Below are 22,333 nucleotides of genomic sequence, written 5' to 3'. Positions count from 1 at the left end.
CGGCAGCGGGCGGGGCGGCGGAGCCGCGCTGGGCAGCCCCGGGCGGCCCCGGCAGACAGCAGGTAGGTCGGTCGGCGCTTGCTGTGCCTTTTGGGGTCAAACCCCCGTGTTTGCGGTGTCTGTGTTGGGGAGGGGGGGAGCTGTCGCGGTTAGCGCAGGACCTTGCGATGCGCGTTTTGTTGTTTTTTTTTTTTTTTCTTTAACCCGAGACGAGCCAGAGAATCCCGCTTGCAGCGCGGGGGGCTGCTGCAGCCCCTCCGAACCCCGAGGAAGGCTGGGCGAGCTGGCTGGCGCGTCTGGGCGCTGGGCGTGAGGGCTCCCGGCCACCCGCCTGCACCCCGAGCACAGGTTTGGCATCGTCCGCCTTCTGCCCTGCCTTGAAACCCGCATCGAGCCTACCCGGTCTGCATCCCCGCGGATGGGGAGCGGGGCGATGCAGCCGAGCAGGGGCATTTGCTGTGGGAGGGGGTGAATCCCAGCTGTGTGGGTGCTTCCCCGAGAAGGGCCAGCCAGCAGCTCAGGGGGGTCTAGCTGTGCCTCAAACGCCGTGGGTGTCGATACAGACCTCACCCCACGCCCGTTACGCGGGTGGATGCGGTGGGGTGTCGGGAGCCCTACTGAGAACTGCTGGGCTGCCGGACTCCAGCGCAAACCGCAGCTCGACTTCCCAGCACATGCATTGCTGTAATCGAGAAGTTATCAGTTGCATAAGCAAGTGAAAGAGGAAAATCCAGATGGTGTTATTTATTTTGTGAACCAGAAAAAGGGAAGCCACAGCCTTGTACTAAAGAAAAATCATGGCATCTCCCCAGGTGTTGTTACTTTGGGGTTTATGTCTTCTCCATATGATGAGACTTTCTTAAAACTTTCTTGTGTCATATTTTTTTAAAAAAAGCTACAATGACTCCCTCATGATCTTATTTCTCTTTAAAATGTCTTTGCAGTGCTGTCTGGAAGTTTTGTTTCTCTCTGTTATTGGTAGTGATACAAATACATCTGGACAGCATTTCCCCTTATACAAATTTGCTGGGTCTCAGGGGTCGTACTTGGTTTGTTTCAGGCAAGTTCCTGTTGGCTCTAAAACCAGTCTTAGCAAAGCTTACGTACAGCTGGGATATTTCAGTTACAGAGCAATTGATGAACTCTAAAGTAGTGGGATTATTGAAGGAGAAGGGAAAGTGTTTTTATGATGGTGGAGACCCTCAGACCCCCCCCCAGTTTTGGGCAAGGCAACCTCCATTGCTTACATGTTAGCAAAACAGACCTACCCTGAGATGTACTGAGCACCTGGGACTGAGTAAACTAAACTCAACCCCTTGGAATTAGCTGTTGTTGTGTACCCTAAATGTATTAACTTGTTTTGCATCAGCTGGCTGGGCCTGGTGCTATGTCCTGGAAACTGAAGGAAAGATGAGCAGAACCCAGAATAGGAGCAGGGAGCTGATGAAAGGAGGAGTTTGTAACAGAGCTTGCAATTGATGAGGTGGCAGCCGAGCATGTCTCCGGGCTGACAGGTCTTTCAACAGAGCCTCCTATTCCGTCAGTCTTGCTTTATTTTTCTTTCAGTTGATCTGTTCTGCAAAATCCCCTCGAACGCTGAATTAGGAAACAGTATGGGTTGATCATCTCACCAGTTCTTATGAGTTGGTTTTTTTTCTTCCAGCTGAACAGAGAAGTTTGTTCTTATTAAATGCATTATTTCTCTTCTGGGAAGTTTATTCATCCATTTCCTTTATGAGGAAGCACTCAGACTCAGAAATCCTAAGCTGACCTTAGCTAGTGGTCCTGCTTTGAGGTAGCTATAACTGGAGACCTCCAGAGGCCCCTCTTTCTGGGCCTCTAGAAGGTGTATCCTATACTTTCAGTCTCTTGAAGTATTATTTTTTAAAATGTTGGGTTTATTGTATGCATTTACTGTTGCACTAAAAAAAGATAGGGTCCTTTCTGCTAACACCAGTAGGCCCTGGGGAGCTGGCTGTCCAGTGTCCTCATCCAGAGCTGCAGGCAGATTGCAAACCGGGCTGTGACCATGTGCTTGAGCATGCTAGAAAGCCACTGTCATGGTTTTCAGCCCTTTGGCAGCTTGGGACTGATACAAGAGCAGCTGTGAAATACTGTCTGCACAACGGCAAGAGCCTAAAGATGTCAAAGAGACTCTGCTGCATGCCTCTTACTGGCATTTTCTGAGAGTAAAGGAACTCTGTGAAAATCTTTGAGGCGTGATTCCTCTTGTCCTGAAATAGGCTCCTAAAAATGCCTTTCTCTGCTGTGACAACAAAGGAGGCTTTGATTAAGTAACTCGTATATTTAACTTGTAAACTCCGGGGCAAGCTGGGATGTCCCATGATGTGGCCCTGAGCATGGGGCACAGGGGAGGGGGGTGCAGTGCACCCCTCCCACCCAGCCGCACCTCCACGTGCTCCCGCACCAGGACTTGTTGCCATGTCTGAGCTCATCCTTCCTGCTGAGAGACCAGGGACACTAGCTCGGCTACGGCACCCCACCAGCGTGCCTGTCCTGCTTCCCGGCTCTGTGCCTGTGTGGCCGTGCCGCGGGGATGTAGCAGCGTGCCTGGAGCTGGGAGCCACCATGGCCTGTCCCTTCCCCAGCACTCCAGGCCTGAAGATAGGAGGAAGGCGAGGAGTGGTTTAAGATCAGCTGCAGTTTCCAGGGGAACAATTTGTCTTTCTGTATGCGTATGTAATTATGATGATGTATGAGTAACAGGAGCTGTCTCTTTTGCACACAGCATCCACTCAGAGCTGAAGTTAAGGTAAAGGCAGAAGGCCAGGAGCTCATCTTGGAACTGGAGAAAAATGGGTAAGTGTGCTCGTACCTTGCATTCTGACTTGTGTTCTTACTGAAATAATGAATAAGGATTACAGTGAAGTCAACAGGAAAAACTCTACTGACTTCCACAGGCTTTTGATAAAGGCAGGATGAGGAAGTCCTCCTCTGGATTTCAAGGTTATTCCAGGTCTGAGTCCTTGCTGATGTTAATCAGCCAAGCAGCGCTGACTGTAACAGAGCTTTGTCAGCAAAAAGCAGAGGTGACCTGGCCCTCACTCTGTAAACTTATTTTTGCATCATAATTCTTACTACATTAACTAGAAAATGTTGTGGAGATGAAGTGCACTATTTACCAAATGGCTCGATGCTTTAGAGTCAGTGGGACTCTAACGAGGATTTCATTTGCTGTGATCCAAAGAGGTCCTGCTCCGTTTCCTAGGAGAAATGATCTGACAGTTTCCATTCCATTAGTGCCCTTCATGCCAAAGAAGACTGAAAAAATACTTTTCCATTAACTGAAATGCAACCTCCTCTCAAGCATGATACAGCGATGCTGTGTGATACAATAGGGTGTGATGTGTATTGCGTTCAGCTGAAGCTGCAGGAGGTTAAGGTGGGTAGAAGCATTCTGATCTGGAGGCTGCTCCGGAGGCTCTCTGCCCTGTGAGTACATTAGTTTCCAGTGGTGGAACAGCAGCTGGAAATTTAGCTGCAAGTCTAAATAGTCTTTGCTAAGCAGTCCACTTGCACTGTTGGTGGTTTATTTATTTTTAAGCGGGTCTGAAGATTTATGTACGGAAACACAACCAAATATTTGTCTACTAGAATCAGTAGGAATAATAACCTTGGAGTAGTGACCCTGTTTGTATTTGAAATGTATTGTATGGACATCCCAGCCACAGAGCTTGGGGGCTGAGCTTTCCTCCTGGAAGAGTGAAGTGTCGGAAGATCTTATCAGTTCTGATGGCAGTGCATAAACCTAAATGATATTCAGGGTGTTTTGGAGGAGAATCAGATTTTTCTTGGCACCATCTGCGGTAAAGATTGAAATCTGATGGCTGATGAAAGGCGAGTACATCCTGCGAGGTGTTTTCTGTAATAGGCCACAGAAGCTGCGGGGAGTTTCAGTGCTGCAGAAGCTGGACGCGTTTCCCAGGCAGTCATGCACCTGTGTAGAGCTGAAAAGAAACAGCTATGAATTCAATGTGTTTTGGCATCTCTCAGCTGGGAAAATAGAGAAGTGGTAGAAGAGACCAGGCACTGTAAGCGCTGCTGACTCAGTCCTGTCTAATGCAGGAAAAACGGCTGTTGCTGCCAACAGCGGTCAGCAATGCCAGTCTCTGAACTGGACCTGGAAGCAACACAGCTACTAGAGCTGGTGGGGGTCTCCTTCATGGTGGAAGGACTGTCAGGTCTTGCCCATTCTGCAATCACCATGGAAAGGTGATTTTATTTCTGGCACTGTAGAAGCTGGCAAGAGCAAGGATCCTTGCTGAATTAATCCATTTGTGCTCCGAGCGTGGTGATGTAACTTCCAGGTGCCCTGTGGGAGCGGTGCCGTGCTATTTCCAGTGCAGGCAAACTCATTGCTGGTGTTAGTAAACAGAATTATAATAATAGAAGGTTTCCATTGTGTTTATTTCCTGAAATGCATTTTCATTCATTGGGATTTATACACACAGGCTTAAGTGTGTGCACACACTTCCACCGTGGCATGAATTGCCTTACTAGGACTAATGAAATACAGCACTTAGTTTGGAATTTTTAATTTTTATTTTCTGTGGAAAATGCAAGTGATTCATAGATTGCAGTGCTTCACGTGTGAGTCTTGCCAGGCCTCAAGTCCTTGCTCATGAAAGGTAGTGGCACGATCTCAAAATGCACGTCTGAACTTCGTAAGATGAGAGGCTCTGGAGAGCCACTGCTTTGCAGAGGCTTGTGAAGGTGCAGGAGTAGTTTAGAGACACTCAAAAGAGAAATGATGAAGCAAATAAAAACATGAAGTCCCTGGGAGCCCTGTGGATGCTGTAATTGTCGGCCTCCATAGAGTACTTCTAAGTGGAGGCAAATCGCTTCTGCTTGTCACAGCGTTCAGCAAGGCAAAGCCCAGCCTGGCTCCTCAGGTTCCCAGCCTGGGGTTGCTCCCCAGCACCCAGGAGCTCATCAGTGCTGCTGCTTGTCTGATAGGGGAGCCTGAGGTTCTAGCTGAAGTTTGGGGTGCTGGGTAGTTCCAGCATCAGGTACTTCTTCTCTGGAGGGTTTCTTGGGCACCCAGACAGCGGGATGGAAGGTGAAAACCCCTGAGTGGGAAGCATCCCTTCAAAGCTGTCTGAAACCTGTCTGCTCCTGGTTTCAGGTTTCCATGAAAGGGGGTATAACAGAACTGCAGCTTTCAGGAAGGCACTTGAGGCTTTTTAAATTAGTCAGCCCTAGAGTTCTGGGTCATTTAATTGATGCAGTTTAGAGGAGCCTCTGGAAACCAGCCTTGCTGCCGAGGTTGGTGCTCTGCTCCCACTCTGTCCCTGGACGCAGCCCAGGGGTGCAAATGCACCCACCCAGCTCCCATTTTCCTCTCATGTCCACATCCCAGACTCCCATTGCTCAAAGAAAGCACAAAATAATTGGCAGCATTTGTGTCTGGTTGGGATATGATTTACCCAATTGTTCCCAAAGCTAGAAAGGAGGTGTGCCAAGCTAGTGAAGCTGTTGTAAGAGATGTTCTCGGTGGATTATTCAGCTTCGTTACACATCCACCACTCTCCTTATGGAGAGACAAAGCTGATGAGAATACGAGCTTGCTATGAAAGGGGGGGAAAGGAGAGTTGTAGTCTGTACAGCTTTGGTGGGGCTGCAGAAGCTTTGAAAGAAACGTGATGTTTTCAGTATGTGGAAGAGATTTTCACACCAAGCCTCTGATTTCATATTCTACACGAAAAAGACATTGTGTTCATCCACAGAGCTGAAACACAGAAATTATTGCAAATCTTTCTTCAGAACTGTGCCTAACTCTGTATTTTGTAAGAAGCTCAGCACACATCGGAGTTTGAGCTTCATACATCTACGAACACCATTACTGCATTAGCAGTTAACAGAATATTGCATTATTTCCTGCTCTGGAGTTTGATAAGCAGGGCGGAGCCACACTGTAGTTCCAAGCAGAGTTCACAACACTCATTAATGTTTCTGAATAACAACAAAAGTATATCCCCCAAACAACTCGGGCTGCTTTTAAATGACTCAAACCCATGTCCTGCAGCTGCAGGACTGGAAAGCTCAAAGCTACACAAACAACAAATCTATGGAGAGATGCCTGTAAAGCAGCTTTAGATTTGGCTGGGGCTTAGGAACAGAAGAATCTGCGTTGCAAACCTTGGATGGAAAGCGACTTTTAAAAGGCGTTTGCATTTGTTAATAAAAAGCAGCCTTGAGCCAAGCAGGGAGGGGATGCTGAGGTGCTTTGACTGCGTGCAGCAGTGCTGCTTGGTGTGAACCTTTTCTTTCTTGTGAAGGGGGGAGCTCATGTTTGCACAGCAGAAACCTGCATGGAATCTGTCTTCTCTCCTGAGTGCGGGAAAAGTATCAACAAGACTTTCCTCCCTCTTCTCTTCTTCTTTGTGTCTCTCATGGGGAGAGCAGACTTGTGAAAGGCCAACTCAGCTGCAAGGGGCAGTGGAGGTTTCTCCAGGAGAAGTCACCTTCTCCAGGGGACATCCCTGCTTGCGGATGAATCCCCTGGGCAGTGTGCAGCATTGCTGTGTGTTTTGGCTGTTTTAGCTGCGTATTTTGGCTGCCGCCCGCCTGCAGCAGCTGTGGTGACGTGGGATGCTCGGTGGCAGAGCCCCAGGGGCGATGTGCAGCAGCTGGCTGAGGACACTGCACAGAAGGTCTAAAGCTGGTCTGACCTCGAGAGCAACCCAGGTAGTTGTTTGTGGATAACTGGATCTGATAAGGAGCGGTATCATTTCCAATCTCTTCTGGTCCCACCCGGGTAGGCGAAGCGCACTCCAGCCCCGCTCGATGCTCTCGATGATGCAATAAGAGATCCGTGTCACTTGTATTTTACAGTTTCCTGCCTTTGCTCATTTCCAGGGCCTCTTCTACCAACTGAATGAGGAAGAGGGGAGGTTGCTGCCTACCTCCGAGCAGGAAGGATATATGAGAGTATTCCACTGATGGGCTGCACATCATCAGTGTCTAATGGGCTTCCTGCACAGGGGTGTAAGGGTTATGTAAAGGAGGGAAACTGAGTTTATCTTGCTCTACTGTCTCTTGGAGTCATCAGAAAATCTGGGTTGGGACCTGGAAAGCCCTAGCTGCTTTCAGCCTCCTGATTCCCTTGGGATATTCAGTGATTTCTCTGTGTGGGGTGGGGAGGACTAGATGAGGAAATGGAGCACTTCAAATCTTCTGCTCCCTGAGTCATTATCAGGCAGTTTCCCATTTATTTTATTTCCCTTTTCCTCTCCAGGCAACTTTTATGGTTACCATCGGTAAGCCAAGGGACTATGTGACAAATTTTGCTTGGGTCCTGTAACACCATTTACACAGTGACTGTCACAGATGATGCGGATGGCACAAGGGGATGGAGACTCTTTAACTTGTGATATTTTCCCAGGCCTTACAAATAGCTGGTTTAGTTCCACCTCAATAGCTGGGAAGCTACTTTTTCCTTCCAAACTGCTGCTGTTCACACACTAAACATGTTCTCAGATGTATCAGCAAAGGCTGTTGAGGAAGGGAGCTTAAGAGCTCCAGGCTCTGTTTGGATGAAACTCATCAAGAAAAAAAAAATTTGTCTTCATTGATTTTTATGAAGTGCCAGGTTTTGTTTGGAGGATTCCAAAGAGGTGAAATCTCTGATTTCCCGCTAGTGGTGGATGTGGAAAGCAGGCCTCCCTGCTCGTGTTGTCATGGGTTGTGTGTTGGTGGTGTTCAAGATGGGGTCACATCAGGTTTTGATAATAAATTCTTCCTTTAGGGAACATTTAAGTGACTGGGAGGTAAGGGGTCAAATTCCACTTCTTACGCTACTTAGATGCTGTTGAGAGGCAATGGAGTGGGACCATGAGTTGTAGATGGAAATCTGACATCTTTCTTGGGAGAGTCAATCCCCTCCACCCCCAGATGCTGGCAGCCTGACTAGACAGATTTATTGTGATTTGAGGAAAGGGACAGGGGAAGAGATGTAAGAAGTTGAAGGCTTGACTTTTCTTGGTCCCATGACTGAAAAACTAAGAGTCAATATTTCTCATGAGAGCTTCACGGACCATTTAGCTTTTGTTTCTTGGGAGGAATACAAAATGTCTGTCTCCTAGATACTCAGGGGTGTTTTTAAATTGGCAGCTGTTCACCCAGACTAGCCCCTCTCTAAAATGAACCCAAACAAAGCTGCTCGTGGGACCAAATTATAAAAAGTCCTGCTTGCTCCAATTAGAGAGAGCGCCAGCGTGCTGCTGGGACTGTCCCAGTGCCCATGGGTGATCTGTGGCTGGTGAAGCTGTTCGCAGTGGTCCCCTCGGATGGAGGGCTCTGAACACCCCCAAGACTTGTGCTAAGAAGTCATGTTTCACAGGTGAGAGAAAAACTGCTCCCATTTATCAGGAAAATAGGGGTGAGGTTCTCCAGAGCAGCTGGGAAATGTGAACTCCTCAAATGAAAGTGGTGTTGCAAGAAAGACTCCAGCTTTCCCTCTACTGTTGTGGGGAGTGTTTGGGTGTGCCCTGCAGCCCCTCTCCCCCTGGATGCTTCTCCGCTCCTCTGCAGTGGCTGGATGAGCTGGAGGTCCCACTCTTGCACCGTCCCCAAGTGCCACAGGGGCAGCTGCCTGCCGAGAAAGGTGGGTTTTGCCCCACGCCCTCAGCCTGCCTCTCCAGTTGAAGACCATTAGCTTGTGCAAAGTATGGGACCTCCCTGGCATGGCATGTCGATGTGCTCTGTAATGTCAGCTCCGCACGGCAGGCCCCTTCCAGGGAGCAGCGCAGCGGCACAGGGAGGAGGGTTTTGTTTCAAACAATGATATCATTGACAGGTTGGAGCAATACCAAGATCACTCCACGTCGGTCATCAGCAGAAACAGTCTCAAGCCATCTGTACATTATGGCACTGAGCCACTCTTCCTTTGTTTGGCTTCCTCGCTTGTATTTAACTGGGCTCCCAAGGCTTTCTGAGGAACAAGTCCTGCCAAGAGCAGGCTATTCCACCCTGAGCTGGACACTGAGCCAGATCTTGGGGAGTGACTGATCTTGCCGAAAGCTGGTTGCTGTTGGAAAGGTGTGAGGGCTTCTCGAGAACATCTTGGGCGCTCCTATGTAGCTTACCCTGGCCCCAAACAGCCCCGCAGAGCTGCAGCTGTGATCAAGGTTTGGCAAAGGAGAATGCTCCCATCCAAAATCCGCTTTTCCTCTGACTTCATCAATTCTTCATGCTGATATCTTCTCTAATGATGGACTCCATGCTGACTTTGAGGAAGATGATGTGTGCTAGCAATCTGCCAGCTGCCTGACTGGATCTCAGAAGCCTTTAAACGATGTTATTTTGCATCTAGATTTTTGCAGCTTCCATCTTGAGCTGCTGGAGAGGTAGTCACTGAGGCGTGTAATGTTTTAAGGATCAAATCATGCTGGTTTTTCCAGGCTTTCCTTCTCCAGTGAGGAGGCGAGCTCTGTGCTCCTCTGGAAGTGGTGAATCAGATCCATCAGTGCTGTGCAGGGCTGAGCTCCCCTGGAATCAGCCCTTCAGCCTGGCAGTGATGCTGTCCTCAAATGATGGCAGATAAAGGCCACTCCTAAGGTTCTGGGGTACTTGTGTCTCCCTAATCTCTCCTGTTTATCCAACAACTGATACACATGGAGAAGAGGGACAAGACTGGCTGATAACTCTGGTGCACTTGGAGATGCAAAGAAGACTTCTTTTCTATATATTTACAATTTGGTGGAAAGCTTGATGCTAGCTGAGGAAGTGAGCTGGACCGGGAATGAACTTTCACAGGCTCTGAAGTGAGATGGCACCCCAAGGCTGTTGCAAGATGTCCTGTTGTTTTTCCTCTTTCCTCACTGCCTTCCCCACCGCACACCGTGCAATGCACTGTGACAGCCCTGCTCAGCAGTGCTGCAAGGGCCACAAGCCTCCCCTGCATTAAGGTGGGGAAGGGTCTTCAAAACAGGACTGTTCCAAGCTCAGAATAAGAAGCTGGACTCTTCACAGGGAGCCCTCAATGTAGGATAGGAGTCAATTGGCAGAGAGAGGCTTGAACGTAGTAACATGGCACTGCTCAGGCAAACGATGCATGCTTTCAGCTCAGCAGCTCTGTAAGTACCCCTGAAAATTCAGGCAGACCTCTCAGCTCCTTAACCCACCCTGGAAGGGGACAGAGGCAGTGTCTGAAGGAAGGAAGAGACGTGCACGCACCGGGTATCGTGTGGCATCGTCCTGTGCCTTGAAACCTGCTGGGCCAGGCTCTGGTGCACAGCATGGGCTGGCTCAGCACTGGTGCTGGGCAGGAGTCAAAGCACTGGGGAGTTTTATGGTAGATGCTGGAAGAGAGATAAAATAGCTATTCATAGCGAATGCTTTCCAAGAATAAAGGAGCAGGAAGAAAACATAAGCATGCTTGTTTGGGAATGAAACAAGTAGGCTGTGCAAGCCTCAGCTACTGGAAATCCATGGGCTGGTGTCTAATTCTGGCTTTATCAGCACTGGGCAGATGCACACTGGTTTACTGTCTACTCTCGAGATGACAGTCTTACACAGACCAGATACCTGCCAGAGCACATTGCTCAAGGCAATTTCCTGCGAGTTAATGCAATCTGTTGATTAAACATTTGTTTCTTGCAGCCTCGTGCTGAGCAAGCTACTGCATCAGGGAGCTGAAGGGAGTTGTTGTCTGTGGGATGGTGCTTCTGTGCTTATCTTCAGCTTGCAGACCCGAGACAGCTGAACACAGCAATCTCGCCTTCTGATCACTGACAGGATCTAGTGAGGAGAATTAACACATCAGAAAGAAACAAAATGAGCTTTTCTGGGATTCAGTGAACTTTGAAAGTAGAGATAAAAGCTGTTGTATTCCCCGACATCAAATGCTGTCAAATACAACAGTAGCACATAGTTTGGTCTGACACTAAACATGGGTACTTCAGGTGTCTGGGCCTTTGGATGCTGGGTGGGGGAAGCACTTTCAACCACTCTGATAAACACTCTGGTTGTGTTTCCTGTTGCTCTGGCCTAATTTGATTAGATCTTACAAACACCCAATCCCTTACTCAAACAGAGAAGGTTTCAAGATGGGTTAGACCTGACTGCCACATACCAAAAAACAAAGCAGATGGAAAAATCTTTGTTTTTGCTTCTGATACAGCTTTCTTCATCCAGCCGAAAGAAATAAAGGAAAGAAGAGAATTTTTTCTTTCTTGCAGGTCATAGTTCAGACATCTGGCGCATGAAATGTGTTAAACAGGGATGCAGAAGGACTGAACCGCAGCTGCAGCCTTGCTGGCATCATGCTGCCCAGGATGCCAGTGACATCCTCGTGGCACGGCCAGTGTGGCACTTCGGTGGCCTGACAGCACCACGGGGCTGCTGCAGAAATGTCTGTCATAAATGGGGCATGTTCTGTGATCCCCCTCCAAATTTTTGGAAGTGAGGCCATTGTTTGTTTGTTTTTTTTTTAAAAAAAAACCCACACCAAACAAATAAAAAAAAAACCACCCAATATGTTTTATACCTACATTTTACTGCTTCTGAGCTGGACACAGGATGTGACCTTCTTGGTTTGGCCCAGATTTTGACTTGTTATACTTTTTTACCTCACTGTTTAGCAGATGCAGCTGTTTAAAAAGAAGGGGAAGGCTGTTTCCTCTGGAACCGAATCAAAATGCTTACTATTCAGAGCACAGGAGCGCCTTTTATAGACTTTCGGTCTGATCCTGGGCTGAAGACAGGGAGAATATTGTCTATGTGAGGATGACATAAACAAATTCAAATCAGGGAATCAGGATTTTCCTAGGACGAAGATGTGAATCGGCTTCTGGGCAGAAGTTGAAATGCAGATTGGTTTATAATTGTACTCAGATTTGGGGACTGGAGAGAGTCTGAATATAAGTTAAGAACTCGCACCAGTGCCCAGATGTGTCCTGAACTGGCCTTTCGTGTGCTTGCTACGCTGGGCTTGATGCACTGAATCCAACCTCAGTATAGCCGGGGCATAACTTTGCAGTAGTAAAGGCAACTGCACAGAGACTTGTACTTGTTAAGGGATGATGGTCATGTTGGGTTTCTGGGGTTTTTTTAAAGTACTCACATAAAATTAGAGTGGAACTGGATCCCAGCACCTAATTGAACTCAGGGAAAGGCTCTCCTTTAGTGTTTTAATTTAATAAATGGCTTGAAAGAGCACTTAGGAAGATGGCTTGGTGCCATCATTCAGAAGTGGATATGCTTCATGAGAAGTGCTTCGTTCCTGCCAGGGCAGCAGATGGGTGGATGTGGCAAGGTCAGCTATTCTTCCACCTCCTGACCCTCTGCCACCACAGCAGGCTCTGCGCTGGGAAGCCCAGCCTGTGGCTCTGATGGCTCCTGTGCCACCAGGAAGCCACTAGTCTGTACCTCCCTGGGGCCAGGCTGTGAACAAGGGCCTGGCAGGCGGAAAGTCCTGATCCGGAGTGCGGAGACACAGCACAGCTGGGATCCCCCAAATGCCTGTCTCCCGCCTGCCCTCTCCGTGTGTTGCAGATGGTTTCACACTACAGGTAGCAAATAGCGACTGCCCCGAGTCTGCAACAGTGGTTCACAGCAGCAGGAGTATTTACACTGACTTCAGAAAGAGCTGTATCTAGATGATTTTCTAACACACCTAGGAAGCAGAAATCCAGGTCTAAAGAGAGGTCTTATTGTCTTTTTTGTTTTATTTTAATTTTTTTTTCTGTTTTTCCCCGTCCCTGTGTCTGCAGAAACCTCTTTGCACCAGGCTACACTGAGACTCATTACAGTGAGACTGGACAACCTCAGACCACCTCTCTGAACCACACGGTGAGTGCAGAGATCGTTTTCCCTCCCACGGCGTGCAGAGGGTCCGGAGAAGCAGGTGACCACCTTTCTCCAGAGCCTTTCTTCGAGGCCGTGGGTCTGTTTTAAGCTGAAGGGGAGGGCAGTCCAGCTTCCTGACCTGAGGGGGCCCCAGCAATGGTAAGAAACATCTTACTGTTTTGCCTGAGCTCTGATACAAGAGCCAATGTCAGCCTCCAGCATTCCTCCCCTCTCTGGGTGCTGGGAAATTGTTTATTCCTCCTGCTACTCAACCTCTTGCTTTAAGTTTTGCCACTGGGTGCTCCATGCTGGGGACATTCCCAGCCTTGGGGAAAACCAGCCCATGTAAGCTGGCTCCTGTTCAGTAAAAATCCCATGAACTACTGATCTCACGCAGTCGTTGGCTCACTCTCCACAGCAGTGGCACAAAGATGTGCATTGGTTGCGCTGCAAAAAAATAAGAGATAAAATCCCCATGAGATCATCTTTACTGATGCTGCCCCGGGGCGAGGGGAAGGGATGTGATGAATATGTTCGTGTTCCGGCCCCAAAGCCTCCTTGTCCCTGCCAGAGGCTGCCTTTGTCTTGCCAGAACCCCCCAGATGGGGACTTCCCCGCTGTCCATGGCACCCCCCTCTCTGGGGCTGAAGGCACATCCTCTGGGGCCTGACCCAGGGCCAGCTGCCATCGATAGGCAGCTCCCGTTACGGGCAGAAAGCTTTGCATCAGCCTTAATGCTGCAGCCATCCAAGTTGCTTCCTTGGGGATTCAAAGCTCTTAATTTTTAGTGGCAACAAGGAGGCGTTTGATGCACTCTCACAGCCCGTGCGTGGTGGCTGAAAGGCCAAATTTCGGTGCACTGACAGAGATTTAGCTATGAAAATCATCTGCCAAATACAGTGGCAAGAGGGTAATTACTGGAGTATCGCAGCGCTCATATGGGACACAGTGATGCCTAAATATAGCAGACGTCCATCCCGCAAGTGAATTGCCAGCCCTGCTCTCCTCTGCTTTCCAGGACCACTGCTTTTACCATGGGGTCGTGAGGGGCTGGGAGCACTCCAGCGTCACGCTCAGCACGTGCCGAGGGCTGCGGTAAGTGCCTGGTGATGCCGGAGCTGCGGGAACACTTCTGCTCAGCCCCTCAGCGTGCTGCCACGCGAGCTCTGCTCCCCAGCAGCCTGGCTGCCTGAGTTCTTTCTGGGCAGATGGACCCGTTCTCAAACGCCACCCAGCCAAGAGTCCGGGGCATAAAAGGGAGTGTGTCGGGGGAAATGCAGACATTTGGGTGTTGTTAGTAACCATGGCCTCCTAGCCAGCTCCTAGACTCCTTTCTGCTTTGTGCTGGCAACGTGGACTCATGCAAGAAGTAAGTTTAACTCAGGAGTCCACTGGAGCAAAAGACTCTCTTGTTAGTGGCGCAGGGCTGCATCCCTTACAGAGGCAGGGACAGGACTCACCGCGTCCCAGCCCAAAACTCTTGGCTGAGGCAAAACCAGCTCCTTCTCTCAGCCTCTAACAACTGGTAAGTTTTTGTGTGCGTTTTGGGGCAAAGTCTTCAAGTCTGAACTTCCTCCTGAGCTGTCAGCCCAGCTCTCTGCTTTCTCCCTGGGTGATGCTGGGGTTGTGTGTGTTATGCATTTAAAACCTTCACTTTGGTAGTACTGGAGTCTTTGGCAGGAGAAGATGGTTGGTATCCTCAGCAGGAGCATTTGGAAAGGCTCATTGCAACCAGGGAGCTGCATTCATTTACACCAGCTGAGAGTTTGTTTCCAAAACTCCACATGGGCTTTATTGATGTTAGTGGTCATCTGCTCTCGAGCACTGACTGGAAGCTGTGCTGAAGGGACCGGCTCCAGCCAGGAAACAGCCCGTGCCAAGGCAAACCAGACATCCTAAGTGAGTGCAGCACAGACCAAAGAGCCCAGTGAGATAAACAGCACAGTGCAGCCACCTGCGGTTTGCAATAAATAATCTAAAAGCAAAAGTAGTCACAGGTGTGCCTTGCTTCTGTCAGCCTGCGTTTTCCTAGGCTCTGCCTTCCTAGCTGCAGAGGAGACAGAGACGTCTCCTTGGTGTGCACATGTGGTAGCGTTCCTGCACCCCTGACCTATCAGCTGTGCGCTGGCAACCCCTTGACATCGTTTTCGAATTGCCGGGAAGGCACGGGAGCAGAGCACACACGGCTGCTTTCACAGGGAGGGCTGCTGCCTGTCAAGCCACACGTCTTCTAGTGGGCATCGAACACAGGAGATCTCCAGCCCTCCTGGCTGTCATGCACTCATTGAGAAAACCAGAACCGTACGGCCACATGCAAGTCCCAGAGAGAGCTGTGTTTTTTTCTATTGACAAACAAAGTCTTCACGTTTCTTAGGTCAGTTTTAATAAAGGCGAATTTCTTCAGATTGTTGAAAAGCTTCCACTGCCCCTAAGGAAAAAGCTGTACTTTAAAAAAATCAATACTTCTCATGTTAACACTGCTGCAGCACATGCTCCGATAGCCCCTTAATTGGATATCTGAGGCCCACTGAGTAGATTTTAATATGTGCAAGCTCAGGAATTTCCACCTATGAATTCAAAATATTTACATCCTTTTTATTAATGAACTGAATGTCCTAGTAAAGATAAGCGTCTTGCAGAGCCAGATGGGAACTCAGTAGCAGGAGAAGGATTTGTCTCCGGTTGCTGTGATGGTAATTAACTTTCTCTCTTATTGCTTCCCGTTTCAACAGAGGACTTATTGTACTGAGCAGCAATTCCAGCTATATCTTAGAGCCTGTTCCCGACAGCCCAAACCAGCACTTGATCTACAGGTTGGATGACCTCAGGTTGCAGAAAGGAGCCTGTGGCTACCAGGGCACTGGGGATGCAGCTGAAGACTGGCTCAGGGACTTTACAGCTGGGATGAAGCCACCTCGCCAGAGGGTGAGCAGGACTCAGACCAGGTCCATGCGTGATGCTCCAAATTTCCCACCTGTTCCAAACCCGAGGAGCCTGCTGTTCTCTGGGAGCATCGCTCAGAAAGTGAAATGAAGGAGAATATTTAAGAGGGTATCTAGCAAGCTAGCTGCCAAATATTGGCTGCAGCATAGAAATAAATGAGTGTTGGGGACCACTGTGTAGCAGGAGGAATCTGGGCTGTAGCTGCTCCTGCACAGATTCATGCATCCGATACAGGAACGAACGGGTGGGCTGAGGACTGGCACATGGGCACTCGCTGTAGCTAAACTGACTTGTGATACTTGGGTGCTAGAAGTCAACCACATCTGGAAGTCCCTGTGTGGGATGGGGTGAATGGCCAGTGAAAAACAAACTGGGAAAAATGGCCTGTACGCATGTTTTGCAAAGAGTTTTTTGGGGAATACTGGGGAAATAACCTGCATTGCGGCTGCCGCAGGTGAAACGGGAGACTCTGCAGGCTACGAAGTACGTGGAACTTCTGCTCGTGGCTGATTATGCAGAGGTAAGAAAAGCGATCATGTTTATACCAAGTGAGTACCAGGCCCAGAGTGAGCATCCCCCCTGCAGCATCTCCTGGGATGGGGAGGTCAGCTGGAACTCAACAGATTTCCCCTTGCCATCCTGACAGTCCTGCCCCCACCAGCAGACAGGGAGAGCTGTGGCTTGGTCACTTTTGCCCTAGCAGCCATGACTCCTCTGCTGCCACTGTCAGTCGCTGTTGGCCAGGGGAGAGATGCAGGTTGCGATTTAGTTGAAGGACTGGGGTTGGGGGTCAGTTCTTACCTCCCAAGGTACCAGTGCTCAGCCCTGGTTATTGATGGGAGAGACTGCCTTCAGCCTAGGGTGACTTGGGAGTTTCCAGGAGCAACGTGCTTGTAACTCTGCAGTATGCCTAATCTCTAGAGAAGACAGCCGTGATTATCCTCTGCTCTGAGCTGGTAGCAGGTATATAAATAGACATTTTCAAGGCTCTAGATCATAGAACAGGGCTGGAGGAGACCCAGTGAAGTCAGCAATTCCCAGCCTGGACAGCATGCCAGATGTACTTACTGACAGTGGAGACCGCACAGTGTTTTGCTGATCACCTAATCTCCAGCGCAGACGGGCGTCAGGCTGGTCCTGTTCATTATTTACAACTTGAAACTTCAACAGTGAAAGCCACATAGTGCTCCTGGCTATAATTTATTCTGAACAAAACTAAAGAGGCAGAATCTATTTCAGCCTTCTCTGTTAGGCAGCAGGATGCCAGGGAAACTACGAGCAAACCCATTGTACCCGGGAACTGCCATATGTTGTTCACCGTTTCATTAGACGAGCTGAGGTAGACACGCTTGCAGCATGGTCATTAACCGCCCTTACTGCCTTTACCGTCTCCCTCGCAAGGAGAAAAGTCCCAGGTTTTGTCCTCTGTTAAACAAAAATCTAAATATTTTGCAACTTTAATTCCTTGAATCAAACAGCTTGCTCAAATTAACTCATTAATTGCCAGGTGGTTTAAATAGGAAAATTCATTGGATGAGTAAGATGCATCCCCTGTTCATCGGATGAGTGAGATGGGATGAGTGCTACGGCAGCCTTGCCCTCAGACACGAAGTTGTGTTATCATATATTTTACCTGGCACATTTGTCAGTTCTTTGTCAGCCCTTGGCTCTGGGGCCTCTGGTAATTTTGGGTTGCTCCACTGAGTTCCTACCACCTCTTGAGTAACATCGCTGCAGTGGGATGCCAGGAATGGATTCTGAACATACACGTATGTGTGGGCTTACGCTCAGGTGTACAGTGAAGGAAAGCTTTTGGGCTTCACCTGATAGTTACCTTCTTATTCCCAGAGTAATGTGACTTGTTCTAATACTTTTCAGCTCTTCCTAGTTGCCTTTGTGCTGCCTGACATGTTCATTTTGTTCAGTTTCAGAAGCATCACTTCAACATTGAAGCAACAAGGCTTAAATTAGTGGAGGCTGCTAATTACGTAGATAAGGTGAGATCAGGTGTGTGTGAACTGAGGAAAACAAAGCCCAAATCATGAATTATGAGAATTAATTGTAACAGAGGAAGACTGCCTTCTTGGGGAGAGAATAATGCTTCAACAGTTCTCCCCAGTGGCTTGGGGAGTGGAGAGCATCTGCCAAACAATTCTGTTGTGGACATCAGGGACAGGGTGGGGGAATCTCCATTCCTTACTTTGGAGCCAGTGTGAGTGTCTGTGTGTTTTAATACATCTCTATTAACTGTGTTACCTGAATGCTGCCTTTTTTATTTTTTTTTGAACAAAGGACTAAGATATTCACTTCAAATTGTAGAAATCTTAGCAATCGAGGTGGAAGAAGCCTTCAGATGTTGTCCTTGCAGTAGTATCCAGTGCTGCTGAAATAAATCTCACAGCTTTTCAGATCTACTCCCTTCATACCCCTCTTTTCCCCTTAAACTCCTTCTGCTGCTTCCTTCACACACCCCCCACCCATGAAGACTTGTGCTATTCGTACTTGACGTGGCCAGCAGATTATTTCCTTCCTCTTTTCAGGGATTTTGACACATCTGAAGATAAACCTGATGTCAGTCTCTAGCCTTGGTTTTTCTAGATTATTGCTCTGTCATTCATTTAAAGATGAACGTTCAGCATCTCTAGTTCAACTGAGTTGAGGTTTGTGACTGGTGCACGTCTCTGTCTGCAGAGCTGCAGTGCTAAGTTGCAATGAATTACCAGGGAGAGCATCTCCTCTGCACATGTGTATCTGTAGTAGCATTTAGCAGGGTTTATACACAAGATTTAAACAACAGTAAAATAAATTAGTGGTGTTCATTTTGTCATCTCTTTTCCTTCCTGTATCTTAGTTTTACAGATCCTTGAATATCCGGATTGCCTTGGTAGGGCTGGAGATCTGGAGTAACTGGAACAAATGTGATGTAAGTGAGAACCCCTACTCCACCCTGAAGTCCTTTCTGGCCTGGAGTAGCAAGGAGCGGGTGCACAGAAAACACGATAACGCCCAATTAATCACGTAGGTTTATTTCTTCTGAATTAACCTGTTTCTGACAAGTAGTTTGGGTGGATGAGAAATCAGCATGTGAGATTATGTCGTTCTGAGATTCAGAGTGGCGGACGTGTGTAGCGACCGCTCAGCCAGCATTACGCTCTGGCACGCAGCGCACGATCACCTTAGGAAAAGCAGAGGTCCCAGGCTATGCAGCAGCCTCAATACACAGACACCAAAGTGCATCAGCTTTGTCGTGTGTGCATATCGCAGGCGGCTGCACATGATCTGTCACAGCTACATGTACAATTTCAAGAAGATCTGAACCACAAGCAAGACCCGTAAAGGGGAGCTAAGCCCTTTGCAGAAGGTGTTTGTTCCTAACTCGTCCCTTGGAGGCACGGGGGACAGGGTGCTGGGAGCTGGGTGGTGGTCTGTTACTCATCCTGCCGATCTCATTAGGGCCAGTAGCTATGGCCAGCAGTACAGGTGTCATCGGAAGAAAAATGTGCAGCAACTCTTTGACCTCCTTACCTCTCCTGTGGTAATTCACCCACCAGTAATCAGTGGTGAGTCAGAGGAGAAACCTGTAGGACTGAAATGCAGAGATGCAATGCCTTTTGCCTTGTTTTGTTTGTTTTTTCCCTCACCTAGCCTGTATTTCACCCTCACCTAGCCATGTCCTGAGCACAATTTCCAGGGCTCCCATTTCAGACATGCCAGCAGGGACGGTGCAGAAGTCCTGCTTGCCAGTCAGGAGCCGAGCGTGGCTGCACCTCAGAGGTGTTATCTAGTACTCTGTCAAGTCACTAAATCTCAAGCTGGCAAATTGCAGGCTTAAGGTAAATTAAGCATACCAAACAGTATCCAATTAAGCATCCAGAAATAGTCTTTTCTGTGCTTGTTGCAAAGTTCAGGAGGAGCATTTTGTAGCACCAGACCATTATAAAAAATAGGATTGGCTGGTGGGCCCATAAAACAAAGTAGCAGTCCAAGAAAAATAGGTCTTCAGGCTTTGTAGCTCTGCTATAAGGTCCTGTACTTGAAGATATTGCTAAAGAAAATGTCTTCACCTGACACTGTGTATATGTATAAAGCTGTGGACTGCAGAATGCTTTTCTCTGCCTTGCCTTCTCAAGTGCCTTGGTGCCATTTCATGGTCTTTCTGGGTTGATTTTAGGGGTGTGCCCTTCCAAGGTACCACAGTAGGCTTGGCTCCCGTGATGGCCATGTGCTCTGACTTCCAGTCAGGAGGGGTAAACATGGTAAGTAATTGCTAATGCTTAGTATGATGTTTCTTGCCAGCAGTGAGTACATAGGATAGATGCCTCCTAAAGCTCAGGAAGAAAATCTTTCCCATGAAGGCCTCTAGCTCACCTGCTCATAGGCATGAATACCTTCAGTAGATGTTTTCTACATGTAGTAATGAGAAGTGCTGCTTACCCTATTGTGTCAGAGGTGCACAGGACAGGCCCAGGTAAAACGCTGATGTGCCTCTTTGACCTCGCGCAGGATCACTCTGATAATGCCATTGGTGTTGCTGCTACCATTGCCCATGAGATGGGACACAATTTTGGCATGAATCATGATTCAGCCGGCTGCTGTACTACCCCTGCCGAAGAAGGAGGCTGCATCATGGCTTCTGCAACTGGGTGAGTTTGTATTACAGGGTCTTACGAACAAATGCAAAGGGCTTCAATACAAGAGCGTTGGTGGAGTAAGAGCTAGAAATGCAGACTGAAGGTGGGTCTGTAGCTGCCTGTTGGGGCCAGTGTGTTTATAGAGAAAATACTGCTGGGCAAACCCTGGCTTATGTATCGGTAGCAATTTTCTAAATTCCCAATGAACTTATTCCTGCCTGAGACTGGCCTTAGGTAATGTAGGGACCTGGCAGCATTTAGAAGTGGAGCTCTGAACAGTCAGGTAAAAAGGAATATTTTCCTATCTCCTGTCCTCAGAGACTGTTTCAGGACCCCTCTATCCTCTTGTCTCTGAGTTTGTGCTTCCCGCTGTGTCCTACCAAACGATCCCTCACCATAAAGCAAGTTCAATGCATATGCACACACATCCTTATGCAAAACCTGGGCTGCCTATTGCCAGCAGGTGCAGAGAAATGAGGGGTGACCAGAACATGTGTGACCTTGGCATGTGGAGGTTTACGTGGGTTTCATTCCTGTGTTGCACACAAAATATGTAGATAGGTAGTTGATAGATATGTTTTGCACCTTGTGCAAAAGATAATGTGCATTACAATGTGGTAAAGAGAGGAGGATGGATTGCTTCAGGAAAGAACTGAGATTGTTAAAAAGCAGAGCAATAGAATTATATTTCTAAGTCAGAAGACATGAAAACAGATCAACCACTTGTTGTCTTAAGAACACTGTTTGGTTTCAGTGGGCCACAGAAAGTCTGTGTTTGAAAGGGAAGAAATAGCTGGCTTTGAGAGACAGGGGAAGCGAGAGTGACTCTGGAAACCCACAGGAATTCCAGAGCTCATTTTAGTTGAGGAACCACAACAGCTTCCATATTTCAGTCACGTAAAAACTTACAGCCACGTTCCCTGTTTCCTCAATCCTTCCTCCTTGGGGTTTAGCAGTTTTTGACAAAATTGTCTCCATTACATACTTCCTTTTACATGAGTGATTTTCTCCAAATAAGGAAAAACATTTAGGTGAGAAGTGAAAACTTATCGGCGTGCAGGTAAAACGTGCAGTACACAATGTGTGCTCGCACATGCATGGTCAGGAATAGACTGCATAGGTTCACGCATTGTAGCAACAGAAATTAATAATTCATGTAACAGAAAATATTCATGTCCTTTGCAATAAGGCAGTAGATAGGGAAAAGGAAACATTATTTTTATCAGTTAAATTCACAAGCAGTTATTCACAGTCCGGGTGCTGGATTCTTAGGCTTGTTCAAGCTGAGTTAGGAATAAGCCACAGCTTCAGTATTGAGCAGGCAAAGACAGCCATACTTGTCAGCTGACAAAGTCAAGTCTAACTCAACGTATTTTTTTCAATAAAGTTTGTTTTTCAAGACCATCATATTACTGGACAGTCTTGCAGTGCAATCACCTGATTTTCTAATGTAATCCAAATGGATCTGATTTTGAACACACACACACACACGATCACAGTCCACGTTTGCACAATTTCAGAGACTTCAGAGAAAGACCTATGTCCTTTGGCACATGTCAGGATTTGCTTGTGCTCATTTTCTGTTCTCTAAACCATTGCCCAGGTCTGTCATGATGTTTTTCTACACTGTCCCTATTCAGGCACCCATTCCCCAAGGTGTTCAACCAGTGCAATAGAAAAGAGCTGGAGAAGTATTTGCAGTCTGGTGGAGGGATGTGTCTCTCCAATATGCCAGATACCAAAAAAATGTATGGTGGGAAGAAATGTGGAAATGGCTACTTGGAAGAAGGAGAGGAGTGTGACTGTGGAGAGGTGGAGGTAACAACCGTTCAGATCCAGCCATCTGGGGATTAGTGGGACACAATGATTTTATTATGTATTTTGCAAATGCAGTTATGTGATATGTAACAGCTTTTGTTTTTGCAGGAGATATGCATACCTTCCCTGTA

At 47.9% G+C, this 22,333-nt stretch overlaps 1 protein-coding gene across 1 annotated transcript in view; it reads left to right on the top strand.

Annotated features, from left to right (window-relative positions):
- ADAM19 (ADAM metallopeptidase domain 19) overlaps positions 1-22,333 on the top strand; it is a 34,995-nt gene that overhangs the window by 605 nt on the left and 12,057 nt on the right. The window contains exons 2-12 of the mRNA XM_075441840.1: positions 7-62; positions 2,750-2,820; positions 12,735-12,813; positions 13,829-13,905; positions 15,543-15,735; positions 16,208-16,273; positions 17,679-17,750; positions 18,605-18,771; positions 19,925-20,009; positions 20,257-20,396; positions 22,025-22,202. Of these exons, the coding sequence (XP_075297955.1) occupies positions 7-62; positions 2,750-2,820; positions 12,735-12,813; positions 13,829-13,905; positions 15,543-15,735; positions 16,208-16,273; positions 17,679-17,750; positions 18,605-18,771; positions 19,925-20,009; positions 20,257-20,396; positions 22,025-22,202 (1,184 nt within the window). The remainder of the gene's footprint in view (positions 1-6; positions 63-2,749; positions 2,821-12,734; positions 12,814-13,828; positions 13,906-15,542; positions 15,736-16,207; positions 16,274-17,678; positions 17,751-18,604; positions 18,772-19,924; positions 20,010-20,256; positions 20,397-22,024; positions 22,203-22,333) is intronic.

This window comes from Opisthocomus hoazin, chromosome 22, assembly GCF_030867145.1.
Source record: "Opisthocomus hoazin isolate bOpiHoa1 chromosome 22, bOpiHoa1.hap1, whole genome shotgun sequence".
NCBI classification, from domain to species: domain Eukaryota; kingdom Metazoa; phylum Chordata; class Aves; order Opisthocomiformes; family Opisthocomidae; genus Opisthocomus; species Opisthocomus hoazin.
Note: the sequence above shows the minus strand (reverse complement) of the source record. Positions and strands in the feature narration are given on the sequence as shown.